The 27864-nt window shown below is 32.1% G+C and overlaps 1 protein-coding gene across 4 annotated transcripts in view; it reads left to right on the top strand.

Annotated features, from left to right (window-relative positions):
- LOC145319615 (cell adhesion molecule Dscam2-like) overlaps positions 1 to 27864 on the top strand; it is a 194267-nt gene that overhangs the window by 31539 nt on the left and 134864 nt on the right. For all 4 annotated transcript variants that reach the window (XM_080161875.1, XM_080161853.1, XM_080161884.1 and 1 more), the window contains exons 5-11: positions 8087 to 8174; positions 8478 to 8535; positions 10138 to 10226; positions 13917 to 14037; positions 16765 to 16858; positions 22330 to 22426; positions 22966 to 23041. In XM_080161875.1, the coding sequence (XP_080018001.1) occupies positions 8087 to 8174; positions 8478 to 8535; positions 10138 to 10226; positions 13917 to 14037; positions 16765 to 16858; positions 22330 to 22426; positions 22966 to 23041 (623 nt within the window). The remainder of the gene's footprint in view (positions 1 to 8086; positions 8175 to 8477; positions 8536 to 10137; positions 10227 to 13916; positions 14038 to 16764; positions 16859 to 22329; positions 22427 to 22965; positions 23042 to 27864) is intronic.

Raw genomic sequence — 27864 nt, 5'->3', positions numbered from 1 at the left:
TATTAATCGGTTTCGAAGCCATACTGGAAAAAATTAGAATACACATTGTTTTTTTTTTCTACATTTCATTCTGTTTTAACCAATAATGAAAGATGCTTTTTGTGTTAAACAAATAGTTTATAGTCCCAAAAATCATATAAAGAAAAAGTTGTCCCTTCATATCTGCCTAGAAGTTGATAAATAATAAAAACAGTATGACCTTGCAAAATTTTAACGTTCACTCAAACAGCTCAGCTGTATCTCAACTTATTACATTGTTTATGCTCCATTGCAATTTTTTCATCCTTATATAAAAGTAACAGATTCTGTGTCTATCTATGTGTCTGTCTGTAACAAAGGATCTCGCTAACCACTGAATAGATATGGTTCACCTTTACAATGTAGCTTCTCAGATATCCTGGAAATTTTATAACCATTTTGGGGGGAGTGTTTTGCCTACAATTAATAGTAACCTTTGTGATGGTTGTTTCATTGCGATGGAAAATAGCATAAAGCACTCGAGGTTATGTAGTAGGCTTTTTATTTAAAAAAATAGAAACTGGTATTTTATGATAAATAACTATTTTAAAATCTTATCATATCTTTCATTCATAATAGATATTAAATATGTATTAAACTGTTTATTGCAAAAATTAACAAAGCACTATAAAACTAAACAGTTTGCCAATTTCAGTTTTAGTGCAAAAAAAAATTGAGGTCGCAACGATGCATTGCTAATTATTTCAGCCTTGTCATGACTCCCAGAGAGGGAATAGTTAATTATCGCATCGTATTATAGACATCTTTTCGGGTATATTAAAATTTTAAAAAAAAATAAGATTAAAACCAGTTTTAATACCCCAGTCAAAGGTCGTGCAATCAAAGCGTTTGTTGTCTAAAGAACGTTTACTAACCATATAACCATGCACTTCATTAAGTAAAATTTAGAGATACACCAAAATAAGATCTCGTGGTGTATCCCATCTTCCGTAGGTTAACTACGACCCTTTCTTCCCCCAATAATTTTGCAAACTTACCGCTTAGGAGGAATATAATTTATCTTCAATTATCCTATCCCTATATTCCTGTGATTTGTGCATTAGCAATGAGTTCAAATTATTTAGTATTTAGACAATTTATGCTATTGTTTTTTTTTCTTTCTTTAATGTAAACTATCGGCTACGCCGCTAGAGGAGAACCATATCGGTCCGTCAGTTAGCCAGATTATTTGCTAAACATAGACACACATACACCCTGTTACTTTTTTGATAAGGTTATGAGTACATGTTTTGAGTTTTACATAAAATAATCTTAATATTACAAAAGGGCTTGTGGTAATAAATCAAATATATCGAGTTTTTTTCATCAAGGGGAATTTTAAGTTTAAAAGGTTTATTTTAAACTTTATACACATTTCTATTTATAAATACTAGCGGCTACGCCCCCTAGAAGCCTCTAGGGGCACTTAAGTTAGGAGGGGGAAAAGTCGACCTCATCCCATTTTAAATTTGAGTTTTAAAAGAGTAAAATTTTTTTTTTTTTTTGGGGGGGGAGGGGGGTGAAGACACCCTCCCCAAAAATGATTTAAAACCTTCCCAGGACCTATAAGAAGTTTCACTGTAAAGGAAAACAATATCGGTTCAGCGGTTAGCGAGATCCTTCGGGACAGACAAAAAACGCTTACTACTTTATATAATAGGATAATGCAACATTTTTTTTCAGCAAAGAATCAGAGACGGCTATTGGTTTAGTGCTTTGGGTTATCTTTCAATATGTAGCTTCTTATAGGTCCCGATAAGGTGTATGTCTATTTTTGGGGAGAATAAAGCTAAAGTCATATTTTCTAAAGTTTTCAGACGTATGGACAAATGGAGTCAAGTTAAAGAGTAGTAACGCTATACAAATAATGTAATACAACAAATATGGATTAATAAATATTACAGGGTTGTAAAATGTATGTCAATAATAGATTTTGCCGACCAATGGTAGTAAAATTAAATAACCTTCATACTAGGGTAAATATATATAAATATATTAACAAGGAAGACAAAAACATGTTTAAGCTGAGTATATAAATAAAAAAAATCTCATTAAAATTCTTGTAGGTTTTTTTTTATGTAGATCGTAATATTTTGAAAACTGCTTAACCGAATGAGTTCTCAATTTTAGGGAAGCTTCACACAAGTCTTGCGATTGTATACAGCTATTTTATTTAAGTATGGTTTTAGTCTATTTTTGGCACTTTTTCCTCCTTACAATACAAAACGCCTAGTTGAAATGAAAAGAGTAGCCAAAGATGCTTTAAAATAATTCACAGATTTGATGATTATAAGACAGATATATTTTACCAAAACAAATTTATTAATGAATACTTCTCAAGAGCATGAAATTACCCATTTTCATTTCCAACTAAAAAACAGCTGTACAGAAAGGGCAAATGAACATTTAAAATCGCAGAGTAGCTTTGCTACTAAAAATATAAGTACAGCAATTCATGTAATATGTTCTATCAAGGTTAAAACAGATTAAAATTAGGTTTGTTAAAAATATTTTGGAGTAACATAACAGATAACATGATGTAAATTTTAAAAATTGTAAATTAAAGGAATATTCGTTCCATAGCAGCAAATGATAAATTATATATTAAATAGTCATATTTTAAAATGCATCACAGACTAACAGACGGTCTTCCGAATTATAAGATTAAAATTAGTTTTGTTAGCCCAGAGTGGCCAAAGACTCGGGGTAAAAAAGCATAATATACATAAATATTTAGTATGGCTGAGAACCGGTTTTAATACAGCGGATTTTAATGCCACACTGAGAAGTTAGTTAATGACTTCTAAGCAAACGATAAGAGTAGATTCTCAAGTAAAAAGTTTTTGATTCAAAAATTGGTTTTATGTGCAAGCATTTTCTTAACACTTGTGTCAAAATTGACATATTTGCTATTGCTTGTGTTTATTTTCCAGGGATTTAAAGGGATAAGACAATGGCTGATGAATTGATGTACATTCGCTATGATGATACAAAAATAGTTTTTTTCTCGTATCGTATTATAAACGGCTTTCCGCGGATATAGAATGTACAATTATAAGATTAAAACTAGTTTTTTTTAGCCCCGTGGTGCCGAAGGCACCGGCTAAAAAAACTGGTTTTAATCTTATGATTGTACATTTCTATATTCGTAGAAAACTGGATATAATACGATGCTAGACATAGTTTTTTCGTATTCATGAAAACCGGTTCCTATCCACCGGATTCAAATGAATACGAGAAAAATATTTCTGTAGATTACAATTAGTGGTTGATACGTTTAGACAACTTAATCAACCAACCAATGAAAATTCAATAAAAACCCCAAAAATGTTAATCCATTGAAAAAGAAAAAGTTATTATAAAACTTTGGGGACTAGAGCAATAAACAGCCCAATGTCCCTGTGTTTTCCTTCATGTACAAGGTTACAAGGATTGGATAATGGGCGATTATTTAATCTTCCGCCAAATTTTATGTGCTAAACTTTCATTTCCTTAAATTTTGCGATACATAAATGGCTGTACAATAGTTTCTATGCCATTGTACCCTCCCTTCCTGACTACCAAAAAATAGTCTATATTTAACAATTAAAATTTGTTACCATCAAAAGCAAACAATAAAAACTTTCTTGAGGCTTGAAAAACATGAATAAACAACTTTGCCGCAAAATATTATTTTCAAATCAAATTGTAATTTGAAATATCATGAAATGAAATAGCAATTGCATTTAATTCAACATAATATTTTGTTTCTTATTGAGTACATTGCAAACTAAAATTATAAAAGTTAAAAAGACATTACCCATTAGGTTTTTTTTTACGAAATAATGCAATTTATAGGTTTGTTATGGATTTAAAGCCGGGTCCCAGATCATCTTGAAAAATTATGTATAGCATAGTATAACAGAAAATTTCCAACGAATAATAAAAAAAACTTAATTTAATACCCGTTTTGCTAGCCCGGGCTTTCGACCCCTTGTGGCTAACAAAACTGGTTTAATCTTAGAATTTTTTATTTTAGTATCTACGAAAAGCTGTCTGTAATACGATTAGATAAATAACTATTATGTGTGTCACAAGTTGGATAACATTTAGATACCCCAAATCTATCAAAACAAATATTGAAAAGGAAAGTTAGAAAAATAAAAGATAGAAAAAGTTGTGTAAAATGCACTTTTTAAAAATGTAATCTGATATGGCTGCTGGGCCAGCTATAAAGCTTAAGATACAGGCCTATATTCTCTAAAGAAAGCCAAAACCATTTATGTTTATGAAAGGGAAATGCTACCTATATGTCTTGCCTTCCCCTATAATAGCCTGAAATAAATGTATCTTTTCCCCCCAAATATTGTTTCCCCACTGTTTTGATTGTATTGATGCATATGCACAGGGACTACGGGGGATAGACAATAGGCTGTTCTTAAACAATAAACTATAATAGCAACAAGATTTGAATAGAAATACAAAACATATGAATAAAGTGAATTATACATTATCCAAATCAAAGGCTAATTTTATATAAAAGCCAGAAAATCTTAGCTTCTAATTAAAGCCACCATTATGCATATTTAAAGGCAAACTTATAATAATAATGGCCTTCTAAATGGTAAATAATGGGGTATTTAAGCAACTAACATGTTTTTGGGGAGTGAAATATCCAAAAAATTACCAGAATTGTAAATATTAAGGCGACTTTATGATTATTAGGGCCAACTTTTATTAGGATAGTTTAGAGCTACAGAGTATATATGCCTGATAGCCAATGGAATCCTTACAATAAATTCCACATATCTGTCTTTTAACTATTCCCTTTATTCCTGTAGAATATTCTGGTCTATACCACTAATACTATGTGCAATCACCTACACACAAAGATCAGTTTAATATAGACGCCACCAAATATCTAGACTATTATGAGAATTAAAATTCTCTCTAAGTGCCTATCCAACACAAAACCCCTGCCCTTATTTTTTAAATGAATTGAAAATCAGAGGCGGGTTAAGTTGATTTATCTGCCTTTAACAAGTGGGGAAAACCAGTGCCCTATATAACCTAACCTAAAATGAACTAAAGTTACAAACAAACCAAAAACTGAACCACTTCCCTATAAATTAATAACATCCCTTGTTATACAGATTAATTCAAAAGATAAGGGAATCAAATGTTTGAAACCTTTAGCTAAAATTATATTGAAATTAAAAATACCAAATAATAGTAATAGAAAAATGTATTTAGCTATTTTGAAATAGCTTGCATTTTAAAAATATTTTGAGATTTCAAACGCATAGCTAAAATGATATTAATTTTATTATCTTACTCACGAAAATCTTGGTTTGTCCAAATCAGCAAAATAATATTAATCATAGGTTTCGTTCTTTAATACGGAAATGGCGGCACACCTACTAATACTATTCTAACAGAGTTGCAGTTTTGAGAATGCCCTACTTTTCAATATGCCACATTTTTTATACAGAAATACAGTCAGTGGATTTACATTTATATAAATTCAGAAAGGGAGGGGACATTGGGCTGTTTATTACGCTAGTCCCCCAAGTTTTATAATAACGTTTTCTTATTTGTTAGCTTATCAACATTTGGGACTTTTAATGAATTTTGATTGATTGTTTTTTTAGTTGAGTGACAAAACATTTTGACCACTAATTGTTATCTACAGAAGTGGTGACTTTGTGTATGATCAATGGGGATGTACATCAATTTATCGGGCATTGTCTTATCCCTTTATATCCCTGATAAAATACAGTCAGTGGCTTTACATTTATATAAATGGCATTCTTTCTGCTCTCCTGGGATTGGGTTTATCATTTTGTTTCAAGGCTGAACTTTTCCTAGATTTTCTTTATATTAGGTAAAACTGTGAAAGTACAAATTTATTTTATACAAGAAAGTTTAATTTGAAAATATTTGGGCAGGGCATTGACTGTAAATTAAATGATAGTATGTACATCGAGTTATGTTTGTCATACGGAATGTAACCTTTTTTGTGTGTAAATGATAAATTATATGAATAAGATTGTTCAAATTAGATCAAACTGAGATTGATGTAGGCTGTCCGTGGATATCTTGACAGGCAAAAATATGTCATAGCTTGCTAATATGAGCCTCATTTATTAGTCAATTCTTTAATCCAATAAAATGAGAGGGATTGGAGTAAAGATGGTGGCTGGGGGGTTTTGTTATTTTAGCCATCTGCGAGCTTCACTTCATCAGAGAAAATGAAAATATGATGCAACATTCAAGTAATAATATATCGATTATTACTGATTTATACATAATTTTTTTTATAATTGCAAAGTCACCTGTATATTGATAAATTGTAAATCTATTTTAAAAAAACAATAATAAATTAAGAACATTAAAAAAATGAGTATTTGAAATGGCTGTCCAATATCAATAGGTTTTACCCTTTAATGCAATTTGACAATATTACATTTTACCTATAATACAAATATAAAAATATTTGCCATCAGGGATTAAAGGGATATGTATAGAATATTATCACATTTACAAGTTTTTTTTCCAATAAGCCCTGGATCTAAAGGGATAAGAATATGGATGGTAAATTGATGTAATCCTCAGTGATGATACACAAAATAACCAATTCTGTAGATTACAATTAATTGTTGAAACGTTTGGACACTCAACCTAATGAAATCCAATAAAAGCTTTTTTTGATTTTATAGAATTCCGTATGATATATTCAGAAAATGTAATAAGTTTACAACTATTCTAATATATTAGGTTTAGATATTTATTGAAAAAAATCCGAAGTTCGATCCCTTTCATGCGTGATATTGCAAGTGGTAAAAATGCATTGCACTGAAAAAAAAGCATGAAACATGTCAATATTTCTATTCAATTATATTCTTTTATAAAATCCATTTTGCTAGAGATCTGGCAAAATTGGTGAAGCCTATTAGGGTATTTCATAACTAAAATTTTGGAAGAAACGTATGGCCATATAACGTGTAGAGGTTGAGCTAACCTCAACCAAATAGCCTAAAACCTGCCCAGATCAATACCAAAAGTCGATTTTTTGGCATTAAAGAGGCGGTTTAATCTGCTGGGTCAGTTTCTTAAGTATGCTTCTTTTCCTATTTCTTATGAGTTTAGTTTTTAGGCATTTAAAGGTCAAAAACCGTTGCTAACAGAAAATAGTTGATTAAACAGCGAAAACAAAAAAAGAAATTGCTTTTATAACTAAGGAACATTAAGACTACAAATTTAATAACCTTTTGTGATCATGGGATATTCTGCTAGTTTCGATGTAGCTAGTTTCAATGATTCTAATTAATAAAAGTAATTTTTTTTGTAATTGTGGGTGTACATCTGTTTACCATTGAATATCTTATCCCTTAAATTTGCTTAGGTAACATTTCCCTGATCTCTGTTAGCAATGCTGAACCAGCAAAATGCATAAAACCTTATTTTGCTTGTTAAGGGGAAAACACCATATTTCCTGATGTTCAAAAATGACCTTTGTTCTATGTTGGACCTCTTGTTACTTTAGTATGAAAGATTTAAATTTGTTTATTTAGATAATAAAATCAAAATGTAGCTGTATTTATATCAAAAAATACGTACAACGTAGTAAGGATAATTGTTTGTTTGTACCTTTAGATCTCAGTAAATTGATTTTATAGGTACGATGATTTACTATCCCCTCCTACCCCTAGCAGAATACAAAGCACTTAGATGCTAGTGACGCACCTACTAGTATTTATTTAACTCAGATTTGATATTAAGAACGATAGCCAGATACAACATCCCTATGGTTATTTGGGATTTCTTTTATAAAATTAAAGTAAAATATAGAGATGGAAGGGGATAAATAACTTCATGTCCCCACCCCGTAGACTCTTTCAATTTGCTCTTTGAATATCAGGCAATAGCGTCGGTAATATCAACATAGCCAAGTCGCTACAAGAGAGAAGATTTTGCTAGCAGAATAAGAAGGTCCCCACAGAACATTGGATCCAGATAGTTACTTAATACATTTTTTCCCGACATTTTAAAGAATTTAGATCTTAAATCAATTATATGTTTACTTCAGGTTCCAGTATCCTTACGGCACCAGACAGAAGTAGTGTCATGGAAGTTTGGTAACAATTACATATACCCAACTAAAAATTGGAATTCAGGTACTTTAGATAATTCTAATCATATCTGCATTTTCATTATTTGGCAATTTTCACAATAAATAATTTCTATATGTTTTCCAGTATGGCTTTGAATTCGATTAATATCTGCTGGAATAGAACCAGTTTTCAGTCGTTCTGAAAAATAATTGCAGACAATTTCCGTAAATTTGAAAATGGCGGATTGTTTGCGGCAGCCAATGAGAAAATGAAACTTATTATTTTTACTTTTTAGAGTATTTTCTACAGTGCCTCTAAAATAATTTTACCGTGGAAACAAAATGAGACTTGTTTCATGTTTTTAAGGTCTTGATCTGGTGATGGTGCCAAATGGGGAGCTTCACATAACATCTGCAGACTACAGGAATAAATCAATTTTATAGTAAACAAGGACTATTGCATCATATACAAGTAAAATTTAGAAAGGGAGGGTAAATTGAACTGTAATTTATACTGATACCCAAAACTTTAAAACACTTTCTTTTATTAGTTATCTAGTATTCTTTGAAATCTTGTTTGGTGTAAATGAAATTAATTCATTTATTTACAACAACAACAACAAAAAAACATTTTCGCAAGTTTTACAGCCTCCCCTAATGCTTTTCCATACATATTTTCATGCATAATTATTCTCATTATAGGTACTACATTTGTAATAAGCAATAGTTTTACAAATTCATGATAGGCGAAATGGCAAAGAATGGTTAAATAATTATTTAGCTTTTTCTTTACACTTATGAAGTACGGGAATGAACAAAGTTATCGTTCATTGTCCTTTCTCTTTAAATTTGTAAAAAGTTTCCTTTCCTTTTACTTTTATGTAATTACTAATTCAAAGCATTATTAAATAGTAATATGTAAAATGTTCATGGTATTATGGATAAATATATGAATGTACAATATACGTGGATATAATGACAGGAAAAATGGTCGTCAATTTAGATTGCTAACATGGAACCAAGATCCAAGTAATAATACATCCATTTCATAAAATAAAATTAAGGTATATGGTACTCTACTATCGGCCATAATGTCGATGATATGACATTGTTGTATCATAATAGTTATTTATCTCATCGTATTATAGACAGCCTTCCGCGGATATTAAAATGAAAAATTATAGAATTAAAACCATATTCTTAGCCCCAAGGGGTAGAAGGCCCGAACTAACTAGGATGGTGTTAATTTTCTTCAATTCGATGCTATACGTAATTTTCTCTATCTCTGAGAACCGGTTTTAATCCAGCGGACACAATACTGGAAAACAAAGGATACCTGTCCATTCATACCTGATTAAATTTATCATTAGGCAAACAAAGTTTTTTATACAACTATGAGTAGAAAGTATGGGAATAGTTTCTTTAATTGTATGCGAACACATACCTTCCCAGGACGGACCTATGAGAAGCTAAACTGTGAAGAAGAACCATAGGGGTTCAGTGGTTATAGAGGCATTTCGGTAAAGACAAACATAAACAGACTTAGACCCTGTTACTTTTATATACGGATAAGCCTTTTTTCGAACAAAAGTTGTCCACTGCTTAGTTAAGAGATATTGCTTGAATGTAATATATTACTATTCAAAAATACCGGCTCAATATAAATTATGAATTTGTGTAAAATATACTTACAAAATTAGTAATGGTTGGAAAACTTTCAAAATAGAATGCAAAGTTTTAATTTGACAGGACAATTTTATCCTGTATCCATAATCTATGTTCATTTGGAGTGAAGTTGCAGAATTCCCTTTTTTATTGATGGATTCTAAAAACAATTGATTAAATAAGACAAGATTTTGGGGGAAAATGCAATGATTTATTAATAATATATGCTAAAATAACAAGTGTTTTGTTTAAAACTTTAGTTACCAGTATAATTCACAGTCTAATAAAAACTCCCTACCTGGAAAAAAACAAGAGAAATAAGCAAAAAATTATGCAGAATTGATTTTGATTAAAATTTGTAGACATGCCCACCACCCTTATTTCTGCATAGTTCGCAACACAGAAACTGGGCTTAGTCAAGAGAGTCTACCCTTTCATCTTACACTCAGAGGTAAGTACGTCAGTAGCGCAGCTACTCTATATTATACAAAGTGTATATGTGCCTGCTCTTAGCCAGGAGAATCTACCCTTTCATCTTACACCCAGAGGTAATAGTGCAGCTACTTTATAAGAAGACTAGCGGCTTCGCCCCTAGCCTCTAAGGGCTTTGCCCCAAAAGGTATAATTACCTTTTATTACCTGAAGATCCCCCACTCCACCACTATTTTAAATAATTAAAACCCCCCAAGAAAATAGCCTAAAACCACCACAGGACCAGTAGGTATATTCCCTGAAGAGTAGAATCCAATCGGTTCAGTGGTTACCGAGATCTTAAGGGATATACGGACAGACAGACGGACGAACAGACATCATTCTACTTTGTATTATAGATAATGTATGTTTGTCTTTTTAATTTAAGTAGGAAACTGCAGTATTTATTTGGAAAGAAAGTGTAATCTGCACTAAGTGTTTCATATATGATTTTAAAATCAATATGTAGTTTTTTTTAAGAAAAAAAGATATTGACTATTAATTTCTGTCAATAGTAAGTGGGTTAAATTAAGATACACTTTTGTTCCTTAAAAAACACACACTATTATTAGATGGAAGAATGTACTATATATATAATCTGTTAAAAGTAGGTCAGATATTGACATTTTTGACATAAATTCAATCATTTATAATCTTTAAAATACTTTTTGCTCTAAAATTGAGTTAAGATTTTGCGGTAAAGTGAAACCTGAAATTTAACAATTGAAAAAGTTTCAAAATATTTTTCCTGCTATTTTATATGCTAAAGTAACATGAAGTGTTTATGTTTGTGTGTCCAATAAGTTATCTGATACCACTAATTATAAAAAGCTAGTTTGTAAGATATTTTTTGACTAGATTGAGGAGGGCTATGCTTGACAATCATACAATGCCTCCCACAAAACATCTTTTAATTAATAAAGTAAAGAAATAGGGGTTAATAGACTGTATGTTTACGGGGTAGTGACACTTTGCCGTTTTCTAATTGGGTCTTTGAAAATCAGCAAATAGAGTCGAAAATATTAACTCAGTCAAGTCGGTACAAAAAGACAGAAAGCAATTTACTAGCATACGAATAAGGTCCCAACCACTGTAATCCGATAGTTGTCTGGGTTATACATCTATACCTATACATTTATTCTTCAAATTATCATTAAGAATATTTTCTGTAAAAAGTATGAATATTGACAGGCACAAGAAAGCCTTTTATGATGAGGAAATAGTGCTAAATATGGTAAACAAATATAGAATAAACAATACAGCATTTAAGAAATGGGCCATGTTCTATTACAAAAACCGGACTACAAAATATAAAAAAAAATATTAAAAAGGTAACACCACTTACTTGATGTCTAAATCTATTACTCTACAGACCCTCCTGTCAATTTGTTTGTCCGACAGGACAGTAATCTTATTTTAATTTTAAAAAAGGCATCATTTTTCATGAAAAATAATCTTGTATATTTTGTGATCTGGTTTCTGAATTTAACAGGAGGTCACATGTTAGAGGTCCTCTATTAACCACATATTATGTACACAACTAATATACAGGCCTACATATAGAATGCAGGGAAGTTTTCCAGGAACAATATAAAGCTTCCTTGAAGCTAAATATAATGCAATGTTCAATGGAGAATTATATCTTAATGGACAGACAAATATAAATACATATTTGCAAAACATCTTATGGTCGAAAATTAATTCCTTACTCGTCATAGGGTAATAGCTCAATGGATAGGGTGTTGGCCTGAAAATCTAAGGGTTCCCTGTTCAAGCCCCTCCACTTGCAAAATTAACTCTGATGAATTGAGCCATACTGATGAGCCTTAAAAGGGCGAAACACTGTGTCTATGGATATTCTTTTATATCATTGAATATACATATATTGTATGAACTAAACCTAGAAAAAAGTAATAGACATAAATAAATTAACCTCCGAACTAAAAATCGAATTGATCTATCGTATTCTTGAAAGGCCCAACACAAATTTTTGTGTGTATTTTATATGCAAGTAGGGAGGGGTACATTAATTTGTTTACACTGGTCCCCAAAATTTTATACTAACGTTTTCTTATTATTTTGCTCAACCTATTAGGGAACTTTTATATAATTTTGATTGTTTGGTTTATTAAGTTGAGTGTTCAAACAACTCAAGCCCTTGTTGTAAGCTACAGAAGGGGTATGTGTATCATCATTGGGGTTGTACATAAATTTGTCGACTATTGTCTTATCCCTTTAGATCCCTGCTATATATGTGTGTATATGTAAGTCAGTGTGTGTGTGTGTGTGTGTGTATTTATTGACATATCCCGGGTTTATATTATGAATAATGATATTGTCTGGTTTGCCAACATGGTATTGCCCCCCCCCCCCCCCCCCCCATCCACTAGGACATAGTTAATAATATTATATTGTTTTGTCTCAACATGCAGAAATATTGGCTAAATATTACCTATTATTTACTAATGAAATCAGATTAATAAAATGTCACATTAATTTTTCTTCCAATAAACTTTATATTTAAAAACGAGTTAAAACAATTATAATATACATATCAATTGGTTAAGGGAATATTAACAATAAAATAATAAATATCTATCTTCAATAGAAGTATGATCGAATTGTTTTCTTTTCTAAATCCTATTTTGTTTATGAAGATGTACTTGGCTATTGTAAGATTATATGCATATATTACATGATATTATTCGAGTACACTCAGGAAGGTAGGAGACATTGGGATGTAAATTACACTGGTTCGTAAAGTTTTGTAGCCAACGTTATATTGTATGATGGCTCCAATACTTTTTTGTACTTTATTTTGATCTGAGAGGCTGCTTTTTTTAAAATTGACTCATGTTTTTTCAAATTTTCAACATATTACTGTATCATTTAAAACTGTAGAACCTTATTCCTGTTTAATGCAGGGATCTAAAGGGATAAGACAATGGCCGATGAATTGATGTACATCTCCGATAATAATACACAAAATTACCCCTTCTTTTTGTGGTTGAAACGTTTTAACACTCAACTTAATGAACCAACCTATCAAGTCCCTAAAGTTGTCAATCCAATGATTAAGAAAACGTTATAATGAATCTTTGGGGACTAGCATATAAACAACCCGATGTTCCCTCCCTCCCTAAATTAATATTTCATTAATCACCATTTTTCCCTCTTTTCTTTATCTTCTTATCTTATTTCATTATTGTTAATATGCAAATAATATTTGGGGGATTAATTTTCTCTATGTTGGGGGATTAATTTCCATTGTGTTTTTATTCTTATAATATGATTGATTGTATTCTAAGATTTATAGGAAAATTGGTTTGGACCATTGGAGTTTTTTTTTTTTTTTGGGGGGGGGGGAATGTTTACCCCCCTAAAAACTTTAAAATCCCTAATTTTAACTCTCTCACATTTTTAATTGGTACATAAGTTTGACTTGGAGGAATGCCTCGGCCCAAACAGGCGCAACTTATTACCATGCACAGTTGGGACTTCATAAACAAAGGTCGTACAATCAAAAAAAATGTTGTCTGTTGTGTTACTTAACTAAGTTGTGTTTGGCTCCCCTAACCCCTTAGTTATCCTGGGTTGTTGGACCTGGCGTTTGAGTCTCATGTACAGCAACCCTGCTTTAGAGGTTTAAATAAAGATTCTTTATTTTCAGACCTGAACGCCCCCTCGCGGCCGGAGCAGATGTCTGACCAGGAGTTCTACGTGAATGTGAAGCAGGGAGAAACTGCGGCGCTGTCCTGCAGGATACAGTCATTCCCACCACCTTCTCTCAGGTAACACTTTCAACTAGGGGCGTGCACAGGAAGCAGGGAGAAACTGCGGCGCTTTCCTGCAGGATACAGTCATTCCCAACAACTTCATCTCAGGTAACACTTTCAACTAGGGGCGTGCACAGGAAGCAGGGAGAAACTGCGGCTCTGTCCTGCTGGATACAGTCATACCCACCAACTTCATCTCAGGTAACACTTTCAACTAGGGGCGTGCACAGGAAGCAGGGAGAAACTGCGGCACTGTCCTGCAGGATACACTCATACCCACCAACTTTATCTCAGGTAACACTTTCAACTAGGGGCGTGCACAGGAAGCAGGGAGAAAATGCGGCGCTGTCCTGAGGATACAGTAATACCCACCAACTTCATCTCAGGTAACACTTTCAACTAGGGGCGTGCACAGGAAGTAGGGAGAAAATGCGGCACTGTCCTGAGGATACAGTCATACCCACCAACTTCATCTCAGGTAACACTTTCAACTAGGGGCGTGCACAGGAAGTAGGGAGAAAATGCGGCACTGTCCTGCAGGATACAGTCATACCCACCAACTTCATCTCAGGTAACACTTTCAACTAGGGGCGTGCACAGGAAGCAGGGAGAAACTGCGGCACTGTCCTGCTGGATACAGTCATACCCACCAACTTCATCTCAGGTAACACTTTCAACTAGGGGCGTGCACAGGAAGCAGAGTGACACTGCGGCACTGTCCTGCAGGATACAGTCATTCCCACCACCTTCTCTCAGGTAAATATGGGCGTGCACAGGGTTTTGCGGTGTATAGCTTGAGGGGTTTAAAGCAGGGGAGGGGCTTCCTAGTTTTAATTTTAGCGGAAGAGGGGTTTTACACGCTTAAACTTTAAGAAGCACAGTTCTTTCTCTAGATATAATGCATAAATTTAACAAGGATGATAACACCCATATGTAAAACAATAAACATAAGTAGCTTAGCAGATAGAAAGAAAACTAAGCATAACAGGCAGACAGAATAACTTAAATAGTTGTGAGGTAGACTTTCAGTGGTCATGAATCTTCAATATTAGAAGTCTATCTTTGATAACAGCTTAGAATATCTATAATAAAAAGTAGAACGATGTCTGTCTGTGTGTCTGTTTGTTTGTGGCGAAGGATCTTGCTAACCGCTGAACCGATCGGGTTCTCCTTTACAGGGTAGCTTCTCATAGGTCCCGGGAAGGTTTATAACTATTATCTTGGGGGGTAGGACACCCTCACGCCCCCCCCAAAAAAAATGAAAAATATCAGCCCCCCTAACCCCCCCCCCCAAATAATTTTTTTTTAAATTTTTCTTTAATCTAAAATACGAAAAATTAGTTTTAACAAACCTCTTGGGACAAAGCCGCTAGTACTTCATATAGGAATTAGTTGTCGATACTTACTGTTTTATTTTTTAAACTCACGATGTAAAAAAACAAAACTGTATTAAGATTTTTTTTATTGAACTGTTCTGTCTGATCAAGTTACATAAAGATATAATAAGTGATGATTTTCTTATCAATATTATATGTAATGTACTTCAGTATGATAATGTCATATTACATTTATATTTTACGTTTATCATTTACAGGGATAAACGTAAACAAAAATATTTATTTGAAGAATGACTGTTTATTACACAAGTCCCAGAAGTTTTATGTTAAAATTTTCTTATTCTTTAGCTTAACAATTTTTGTTTGGTTGGGTTAATTGTTATCTACAGAAGGTGTGATTTGATGTATCATAATTGGGGATATAGATCAATTTATCGGCCATTATCTTATCCCTTTAGATCCCTAGGGAAAACGAATCATAGTCATTTTTAATATCTCTCTATCAATGACAGTTGATAGAAAATCTATATAAATCTATATGTTATATGATTATGCATCTTATGTAAAATAAAGATAAAGAACTTCTCAGCAAGTACATAACACAAGTCTGTATGTCAGAGACAGTTAACCTTTCAGTAGCGTGGCTATACTGAAATATATGTCCGATCGTCATAAAGAATATACACTTTCTACATATATACATATGTACTACATTCTCTCCTACTGCTATCGTGCATAACATTGGACTAGAAATCTAAGTTTATACAAAAGTTCTTTATATATTCGTCTTAAAGGTACTTTGATCAAATCTTAATTGGTTGATAAAAACTAGCACATCGTCATCAAGTATACATCGTTTATTATCTTATCCCTTTAAAATTATCATATAAAAAAAATTACAGAATTTTTATTGAGATTTTCTCTATTTTTACTGTATTACAATTTACTTTTTTTGGTTGCAATTTGTATGTTGTAAAATTATGAGAACTCTAAGTATTAGAAATAAAATTTATAGAATACATTTGGGCGGAATCCTCACAAAAACTGTGTTAATAAAGACTTATAAATACCCTTTAGCCTTTACAATCTATAAAGATCAATCTTATTCCTGATTACTATTAGGTCATTGGCCTAAATAACCTATTTCCTATAAAAAGCCTTGCAAAATAAATGATTTCGTACAATCATGTATCATGAGGGATGAGATAATGGATGATAAAATCTCTAATTATGATAAATAAAATTACCTACTGAAGATTTAAACTAATGGTAGAAAACTTTGGACATTGCTATTCTGTATCTATCTATACATCTACAAAAATATCTATCTATCTATACATCTACAAATATATCTATCTATCTATATATCTAGAAATATATCTATCTCTCTATCTATCTATTATAGTTGGTTTAATGTGCGAAGTAACCTGTTACAACCAGTGAACCAAGGATCAAGAATTTTCTTAGCCTCCCACATTCTCGTCATTATGGACACCCAGGTAATTAATTATTGCTGCGCTACTTTGTAAATTGTTATCCTCTATTTAATAGATTTAAGAATATACTCGAAATTCGGACTCCTATCTTACATAGCAGTTGAGTTAAACTAACCATAAATACGAGCTATCAAATTATTAGAATAATCCAAAAAAAAACATATAACTATAGTTCTTAATTCAAAGTATTTAAATAAAACCATACTTATAAACTACTTTAGTTATAAACTTCAGACAAATACAGACCCAGACCGACTATTCTCCTCTAACTAGTGACCCAGCAGAGTATTAATCTTACTTTTCCCCTCTCTCACTTTTACCAAAATAAGAATAACAATAGCCATAATAGCAAATCAAAAATAAATATAACAATTATAAACATAACTTTATGAGCATCATAACAAACAAACAGATTAAATGGGTTATTGTGTAGATGAACATTCATAAAGAAATTTTCAGCTACTGATTTTAAATTGCAGTTAAACTTATTTCAGACTTTTATTAATAACTATTGAATAGCTTTGCTACTTTAAAAAAAGAATCCTTCCAGTTCATTTATATGATGTTCAATTGACTGTGCCTTCCACAAGACATTAGGCAAATATTTGTGCAGAACAATCGATATAGTCAAGCATCTAAAGGGATAAGACAATGGCAGATAATTTAATGTACATGTCCTTCTGTAGATTACAATTAGTGGTTGAAACGTTAGGATACTCAACTTATGGAACTAACCATCAGAATTCAATAAAAGTAATCAAAGTTGTTAAGCCAACGAATAAGAAAACGTTATAATATAACTTTGGGACTAGTATAATAAACAGCACAATGTCCTCTCCCTCCCTACGATAAAGCACACTCAGTCAGCGGGTTGGGTTTATCAACAAGGATGAAAACATCCATTAATGCGAATGTTGACAAATCAGATATTTGACAAATTTGCAATAATAAATATAAATTTAAAGCGCTTAATTATAATCCTGTTTTGTCTACATAGCCTAGAAATTGCCAATTTGAGAAAAAATAATAAAAAGGTTTAAAGACAGACTTTCAAACAATAATTGCAATATTGCTTCAATTTGAAAATTGTTATTGAAACATGTGAATGGTTTTGAAATCGGTTGAATGGTTCTAACATATGTAAATGTAAAAAATCTTAGCTTTTAAAAATATAAATTATATTGAAGTATATGTTTATTGTTTAAAGTTCTTACCCTTGCTTTATTTTTGGGTTTGCAATAATGTTAAGAAAGAAAATACTCAATTGTCCTGAAAATCAAGGACAAAAAGATCATCAATTGTTTTGCTAAAGTCAAACCTACACAAATCACATTTTATACTAGATGTAAAAACTAAAGGTCTGCATCAAATAAACCAAAAATAGTAAAAAAAAGCGACTGATATATAATTCCCTAACCTAACCCTTTATAAAACAACATAGTAGCTGCGCCCCTAGCATCTAGGAGCTCTGATTCCCCAGAACAGTGTGCGAAAAGGATGGTGCCGGTGGTACCCTTCCTCAAAATAGGTTTAAACCTTCATGTTACTTATCTGAATCTACATTGTAAAGGAGAACCATATCGGGTAGACCTTCGGTACAGACAAACAAACACGGATCCTGTTACTTTTTTATAAGGATAAAACTAGAAAAAAAATTATAAAATCAATGAAAAAGAATAAATTATTCAGATAAAAAATGGCAAAAACACATCTGATATTAATTCGTTATGTTAATAGTATAGACAATCAGGAAAAAAGACCAACTTATATAATCTTATTTCCCCTTATCTTCAGTACAAATACATTTATATATACATGAATATACATATATTAGGGACCGCTGAAATCGACCATGTTTGAGTATAAAGCCCTACCATAAAATTATAATTATATGTAGTATGATGACGGAAAGGTTAATACATGCAACTTGACTTAATATAGGCAATTAAAGTTGCCTTTATGGGTCAAATTTCAATTAAAGAGTGTCTTATATAAAAAATAATGCATATTTTTCGAGAGCTTTGTCTCTTTTTTTATATCTTCCATATTTTATTGTCAGGTTTCTGTATTTGAACATAACCTGTTTTAGATATCCTCTCTAATATATACATGTTGAATAAGTTGTTGATGCGATGAGATGTTTCTAATGATTATGTTATAGCCTGTATACATACATCCAATAGAGGTAAATAATAGAGTAACATTGGCTATAATTTGATGAGATGTTTCTAATGATTATGTTATAGCCTATATACATACATCCAATAGAGGTAAATAATAGAGTATCATTGGCTATGATTTGATGAGATGTTTCTAATGATTATGTTATTGCCTATATACATACATCCAATAGAGGTAAATAATAGAGTATCATTAGCTATGATTTGATGAGATGTTTCTAATGATTATGTTATAGCCTGTATACATACATCCAATAGAAGTAAATAATAGAGTATCATTAGCTATGATTTGATGAGATGTTTTAATGATTATGTTAAAGCCTATATACATACATACAATAGATTTAAATAATAGAGATCGATTGGCAATAAATCTGAATTGGATTGAGACAACAGGACTTCAACATATTTTTTAAAAAAATGTATCTATGTATGTAAACTTTATATTGTACGTCTGTACATATTCACATATATTAGTATACATAATGTCCATATTCATTTCTGGTTATTTCCTTTCAGTATGGCCGCTAATATAAAGAGTGCAATAATCATTACCACTTGTATACAGTATACACAGAAAGATATGAAGTATATATGGATAGACAGACACAAGTAAAACATCAATGTCATATTTTTAAAAGAAGCTTTAACATGTGTCTTAGGGATGAAAGGAGAAGTTGGAAAGAAAACCACTAAAAAAGAGATAGATAATCACTCATTTTTATAACGTCAGATGGCTGATTTTTGAAACACTTAGTAAAGCTTTTTTTTAAAAGATAAAAAAATCATATAGTTATGTATCCCATCTCTTCTTAGACAGTTATCCGTGGATAGTAAAATAATTTGTTGCAGTGGCAAAGCAATTTAATCTTTAATTTAAAATCATATTTTGCAACAGTTCAAACTTTTTTGTAAGATTTTATCATCCAAAAGATTTAAAGAGGATGGATTATATGTTTAGCTGTTTAGTTTAGAAATAAATACATGGATAACATAAACATTGGTTTTCTCAAGAATCTAAAGGGATAAGACAATGGCCGATATATTGATGTACATCTCCAATGATGATACACAATATTATCTTTTCTGCATATTAAATTTAGGAATTGAAACGTTAGCAAACTCAACTTAATAAAACAACAAAGTTGTTGGGCCAACGAATACAAATTTTATTATTAAGCTTTGAGGACTAGTGTAGTAAGCAGTCAAATGTCCCCTCCCTCAATGGGTTTTCTAAAGAAATATTGTCTCTTTTACTGAGTTTTGTCTTCTTTATTTGCTTTGCCTTTGAAGTTTGCCTGTCTGAATTTTACCAATTTTCCTTTCATTTCATTGAATTAATTAATAAGAAGTCAGTTTAGGTATTTCATTTTGGGTCATAAAAGTCATAAAAACAATTTATGATGGACAATGGAAACTTTACAAGGAATGTCAAAAATTCACCTGATTTATTAGAATTAAATGGGGCCTAGAACTAACACTTAAATCGTCATAAAATATCATCCAAAAAAAACGAGATTCTGAGTGCTCCTGATCTAAGAGCAATGATATAATTTTAATAGGCTCTAATATTCGATAGGCTTCTGAAACTTCTTTTAAAAAAGATAATCTTCACTAACGTCCATTCGTCCATAGAGCCATGGGGGGAAAATGTGATAAAGTATAGACAATTTTCTACAACAATTATATTCTATGACTTGTTTCTTTTATCTTTTGAAAATATTTGAGAATTTCCAAATTTTGAAGGGTTAAAGTTTGTTTGTGGAGGCCTACTAATTTGTTTTGTTTCAGATGCATATAATATAAACTTATTGTTTATAGTATTCTATAATTTATCAGGGGAAAACATTTGATAAAATAGCTAAAAATTGTATGCATCATGATTTTTATCTTGCTTCACTTTATAAATATTCAATAATTCAATAAAAAATTATAGCATTACTTTAAGCGCTTTAATATTTTTAAATGTTCGCATTTTGAATTAAATGGATTACATTTAAATTATTATTGGCGTTTAGACTTTAGGCTTAGATGTTGCAAAAAATGACAATTTCTTCATTTAAGGTTTCAATAAAACATACAAGAAGTACATGTTATATCATCTTATAATCTTTAATGATCTTATTAAACAATTCTTAACTTATTTACTGATCCACATTTCTATAATAATCTATAACTATATATGTATGTATATATGAATATATGATTTCTGATATCCGTTTGTGGGATCAAAGATGCATAACCAGGGATCCAGGGATAGTGCGATGGACATTAGATTCGCCCTCCCCCCCGTAACTATGTATGTAATTATATCTTGGGTAAAGATTTAAGAGGCAAAGCAAATGTAGAATAAGTTAATCATCATTGTCCCTTCCCTCCCTGCAAATTGTGCATAAGATAATTTAATTAAAATTCTTCCTTGCCTTAATTAATTTATTTTTCTATTCTTTTTAAAAGCGAAGCTTTTCTATAATTAGGGTCGGTCCGTACGTCCGTCCGTCCGTCCGTACGTCCGTCCGAGATAGTTAGCTTTTATGCATTAATTTAGGCATGTTAGAATTGTCCTATCGATTTCAAACTTTGCATGGTGATTTCTGTAGTAGTTAGGTACGATTTAAAAAGCGTAGCAACTCTATAATCGTTACCAGAATGTCCGTACGTCCATTTTAAACATGTTGATTTTTAATAACAATTTTTTATGTGATAAAATCATCCGATTGATCTGATTTTTTGATTACTGATTACTATTACAATAAGGTACAAGATTATGAGCGAAGCATCTCTATAATCACGTATTAAAAATGTCAGTATGTCCTTAAACAGAATTCTGTATTTAAGAAGTTTTGCAACAAATTTAAGTATAATTTTTTTTCAAATATTATAATTTCATATTTTGTATATTCAGTTCTGATACTCAACAAAAGTTAATGTTCGTCTGTCATATCGTTTCAGAGCTTCGCTTTTATGGATGTTGTCATCCTTGTTATACTTTCTTTTTGAAAAAAAAGATGATTCTCTCTCATTCCCCCTTTATTTCAAATACTTAATTGTACTAGGATTAGAGCTCCTTACAAGGTTAGACATAGGAAAAAATCTCCCCCTTCCCCTCATTACTTTAATTTTATTTTTAAGATATCTGGAAGGGGGAGTGTCAGTTCTTGACAGGAACTTTAAGGGAATGCACCCATTTGCAAATATTAAATATTAATTAAAATAAAACTAATCAATTGTTTTTTTATTGCTTTTTCAATAATGTTTTTTCAATTTTCACTCAACTAACTAAATATTATTTAGGAATCAGACAGTGGACAGTACAGATGTACAGCTAGGAATGAAGTTGGAGAGACCAGTGTTACAATACATCTCCAAGTTGAACCTCCTTTAATTGTTGGTGAGTTGGAGTTGAATTCTAAAAAGACAGGTTTTTAATCCCTAAGATGGTCTCTAACAGTTATTCATCGCATAGTATTATATTATAGAAGGCTTTACGCGGATTAAAACTTTTTTTGTTTTTCCCGAGTGGCTGAAGGCCCAGGCTTACAAAACTGGTATTAATTTTATGATTTTTATTTTAATATTCGTGGAAAATTGTTAGTTATGCGATGCTATACTAGATTTTTAAGTCCGGCTGAGAACCCGATATTAATCGGTTTTGAAGCAATACTGGAAAAGTTTTTCTGTTTTTTATCTAATTTTATCTAAAGAAAATGGCTTTAAGTAATCTAATAATTTCAATTCTTTTCTGTCTACATACAGCATGACCCCTTAAAAAGTAGTTTAGGATCTATAGCTCTTATTTCTTAATATATCATCTAAATTAGCATTAGTCCTTGTTCTCTATACATTTCCACACAAGAATATCTAAAAAAAATACCTGAAGACCTTTAGTTTAAAAGGCGTAAATTTAAATTAAAACTAATCTTATCTTAGATATTGTGCCACCTGAACAAGTGATTGACATTGGCCGTCAGGCGAGGCTGGAATGCTTAACTGAAGAAAGGGACAGGTGAATATGATTTTAAATAGTGAATCTTTCCCCCAAAATCCTATAAGTATTACAAATTATTAATCTGCCCCCAAAGTTTGGCCTTCATGCAAGGCTAGAATGCTTTTTGTTGATTTGATGCAGTTTACGCTGCGATGTTCCTGGTATCGAATAACTTCAAAAATCTATAAACTCTGATGGCTGCTAACATCCAAACGGTGGAACCTTTAAATGCGCGAAAGACTTATTTGTCACGGTTTTTTCTCTGGAAAAGCTTTCCTTGTACATCATTGAATCTTGGATATTCCAGATTAAGTAAAGCCCTTTCTTAAGTCGGTTAAAATTATGTGCGAGCTTAATTTATAGGTTCCACTGTTTTTTTCTCTCATATTGAAATTCAAGTTTTAAAAAAGTTGTATATTCAGCAGATTTCTATTCACTTGATAATTTCACTTTTGAACTTGTAATCTCTGCTATTTACCAACATTGTCGGAGCTATCTAACTTTTTATGGCAAAACTTTTCATATCATATTTCTCAAAATATATATAGACTATACATAGATATTATGACAGGGAAATTTTTTTGTCAATCTAGGTTGCTATCATGGATATCATTTACTGGTCAGTTCGTACATTGAGTAGGGGGGTAGGATCATTATTTTAGCAAGCTACAAGTTTCACTTTATTAGAGTACATGTCCACCTGGTGTAAGATCCAAGTAATAATAAATCCATTTTTCTCAAACTATTTTGTGAAGGTAATTTTTTTACAGAAATGAGAACATATGATCTCTGAGCACAACAATAAAATCAAAATGTTTATCCTTATGTAAAAGTTTTTTTTTTTTTTTTTTTTTTTTTTTTTTTTTTTTTATTATTATTATGTATTTTATTGATAATTCACAACAAAGAAAAATTAAATAATAATATAAGAATATACAAGGTTTCATACAGTGAAAATATGATTTTTTTGAGTTTAAAAGAGGAGTTCGTGGATAGTCCCCTTTGAATAACTTTTAAAATTACAGTTTAAAATTACAGTTTAATTTTTAGTCAAAAGACATGTCTAGTGATGCCAATGCTGCAGCGAGGTCTTCTTTGCTTAGCTCCATATCGGAGGTTTCATCGTCCGAAAGCAGCGAAGGATCGGGGAAAGTTGACGGGTGGTGTATATGTGATGCTTGAGGTGTTGAAGGTGATGAGTCATCTATATTGACGGTACTGGTTGAGGTGCCTGATGTCAAGGTCCGTGTTTGATTACTGGGTGATGATGTGCAGGCTGGTGTTGGGATCATAGTTGAGCAGAATGAGGGGGTGTGATACAGGGTTGGTTTTTTTAAGGCTGTAACCCAGCTGTAGAAAGATTCTGATTCCTTCCTGTTGATGACAGGTAGAGAGGTGACCCGCTTGATGCTGATGGTCTTGAGATAGGAGGATAGGGTGTTCGTGGCTGCTACTGTGGGGTGGACCAGGTCATGGGTGAATGGAACAGGAAGGGTGCGGCCAAAAATTGCAGTTGGGGGGATGAATTCAACTTTCTCTATCTTTAACAGGGGATGAAAAGCCATAAATTTATTTAAATAAAGAAGATATTCCCCCGTGGAATCGAAAGGGAAGGAGGGGGTAATAAGGTGGTGAAGGGTTGAACAACAGTTGCGAGAAAAACGAGGCAAAGGACCAAACAGCTTTATTTTACCTTTAAAACCTAACTGTATATCTGAGATAAGATTGCAAGTTTCAGCAATAAGACTATTAATTTGTTTGTCCGTTAAAAATTTTGGGTTTTCCAAATGGTAAACACCATCTTTCTTGAAATGGTTACTTTTGCTAAAAATATGATTTCCCAAAAAGAGTAAAACTAAAGTGTCATTTGAATTGGACGATATTGGTAATTTAATCCCCTTAATATTGTTAAAAAAAATCTCCACCTTTACATAAATCAATGACGTCAAAACCCGAGTTAGTTGCAGAATCCTTAATTTTTTCAACACAGTTTTTCAGAATTGAGGTGCCCAAAAGAACAAGTTTTGTTTTAGTTATGGGAGGGGTATTTGTACTACCGGAGAAACCACCCAAGAGGGCGTCAGAGCTTGGGATAGTGAGGGGGGAGGAAGGGGGAGATACGCAACGCAATTGGTTAAAAAGTAAAGGGAGAAAAGTAGATTCTATCAAAGTATTTGGTTTGGTAGAGCCTAAGAAAACTTCACTATCACATTGTATTGTGATTGTTTTGTTATTCTTGATAAAGGAGATGGGGGGGACAGGCAAGATTTTTTTGTCCATACCTAATTCCCTGCAAGCAATTGAGAAAGGTTTCCACATTGAAAATTTGTTTTCCACACCACCCATAAAATCGCCTAAAAATTTTGCTTTTATTACAGACAAAAATTGCTGAATAGTAATGAGGGCGTGCTCAGGGAATCCGTGGGGGTAGGGGGTGACAAACGGGACAACCTCCCATCCCATTTCTGCTTTAACCCACTCAGAAAATTCACCCAATTTAGATAAATATTCAGTGGCCCCAACATTAATTAGATAAGAAAGAATGGATACCAGGGCAACCCCTCCCTCATTTTTACCCAACCCGTTTTTTTTCTGTGCTCTTAAGGACTCTTTAAGAGTTTCAAAGGTAGGGTTACTTATTCTAATAGTAGGGACACACTCTTTTTGACTTCCAACTATTGGGGGGATAAATTGGTCACCTAAAAGAAACACGTTTTGTTTGGCTATTGAATGATTACCATTAAGAAGATTACAAGCAGTACAGTTATTTCCAAAAAAAGAACAAGACAATGAGAAACTTTGAAGGTTGTCAAAGAAGGGAAACTTTTTTGTTGAGGGGAGAGAAATAGCAGTTTTTGATGAACGGGGATCTGAAGACAGGATAGGGGAGCAGGGAGGGGCTGACCTGGAGTTGCAGACAAAAAGTTCCCCACCTTCCTCCTTTATACAAATGCTCTGTACGCCCCAGAACTCAGGTTTGACGGCATTGTTATTTACCTTACTTTTTTTACTATGATCCAAAACTAAAGGGCTGCTTGATCTCTTTAAACCTCTATTTAAAGGGAAGGGACTTTTAAACCTTTGAGAGGGAGAGTTGATAGGGAAGGGAGGCCTGTAGCGAGGGTTGCTGTGGGATGGCATGGGGTGCGCAGGACCATACGAGTGAGCTTGTCTGTAGGTGTTAACTGGTCTGTAGGGGTTTCCCTGGAATCCTCTACTCGCACCATTTCCTAAAAAAAAAGAGGAGATGAAAGGATAATGCATTTAACTGAACATTTTCTGTAAAAGGGTGTGGGTAAGGCATTTTTACTCCTCTGGAAAACCTGTAAAAGAAAATATTGTTAAACTTCTAGAAGAAAAACCAATAGTTCTGACACCTGAATGTAAAAGGGTTATTGACAAGTGCTTAATAGTTTTTGTATCCATATTTTAGGTAGAGTTCCATTTTTGCCAGCATTTCAAATATTTTGGAAATTTTAGAAAGGTTTCCCTGTATAGATCAGTAAAATTGGATAGGTTGTTAAAAAGGGGAGTGATTTTATTTTTCCTGCATTCATAAAGAAAATAAGAAACTAAGATTATTTCGGTATTTAATACCAGTTTTTTAAAAAAGGGTAAATTTGTATGAGCTCCAAGCAAACAAAAGGATGAATCCCATGCAATTAATCGATTTTGAAGAAAACTATTAAAATATGTTTCCATAATTCTAACATTTGTAGGACAAAAAAGAAAAAAATGACGCGATGTTTCTCTTGGGGCTGGTAAAGTATTTGATAAAATACATTGAATACAAGAGGGATCAATATTTGTAGTACTAAATTTTGATAGGTTGGCGTTAAAATTAAGTTGATTGTTTATTATTTTAAAAGCAAAGTCTTTTATACTCATCGGGAGAAAAGATGTTCCCCACATAGGGTAAAAAAATTTTTCTCTATCAATATCTATTGGTAGTTCAGCCCACAAATATCTGGATTTCATAGGTTTACATTTCTGAATGTTATGAGAGGATGGAATAGAATATAACCTATAATCTTTTGCTCTGTTTTTGGGGTTAGCAAGGAATGTTAATATAGAATTGGATGGAAGATTAATTTTATTTCTGCCTTTTTTGATGGCCGCTCTAAGTGTATACTTTAACCTAATAAATTCATTTGGGGTGATAAAGACAGAGTTTGTTAGACAAAAGTCATCATAGTTATAAAGATTTCCATTTGGCTCAAAAAAGTCAGCAATTACAAGACTTTGAATATTGTTTTGAGAACGCCTCCAAGTGTTAGGGTTGAAGAAAGAGTTATTTATTTGTGCATTATTACCATCTAGAAAGAAAAAGTTGTCGACTATTTGAGCATTTAGAATGTTGCCTTGGTAAAGCCAATAATATTGACAGAATCTAATGAAAGCTTTGATCAGATTATAAAGTATAGGATTAGTAGGTTTATTAACTATATTAATTTGAGTAGAAAAGGAGACAAGAGGATTTGCTAAAAAGGATTTAAGTTCCAAGCCCCAACTATCAGTGGACTTCAAGCCTTTGATGTAGACATTTACTTTTAAACTTGATATGAATTCATAAGGATCTGCTAATCCAAGCCCACCTTTATCAATTTCTAAAAAAATCCTATCTTTAGCAATTTTACCTCCCTGTTTTAAAAAGTTAATGACACATATTTTAAATTCATTAATGAAATTTTCTGGTGGTTCAAAAATTGCTCCTAAGAATGAAAGCTGCGAATAGAAGAATGTTTTGATAATATTTATACGACCAGGTATGCTTAGGTTGAAAATGTTCCAGAAATTCCTAATCCGACAGATTTTAAGAAGAGTATTTTCCCACAGATTAT

This window comes from Acartia tonsa, chromosome 1 (assembly GCF_053477335.1).
Source record: "Acartia tonsa isolate MP-2025a chromosome 1, ASM5347733v1, whole genome shotgun sequence".
In the NCBI taxonomy this organism is placed as follows: Eukaryota; Metazoa; Arthropoda; class Copepoda; order Calanoida; family Acartiidae; genus Acartia; species Acartia tonsa.
The sequence above is the reverse complement of the archived record's forward strand: the minus strand, read 5'-3'. Positions and strand labels throughout refer to the sequence as shown.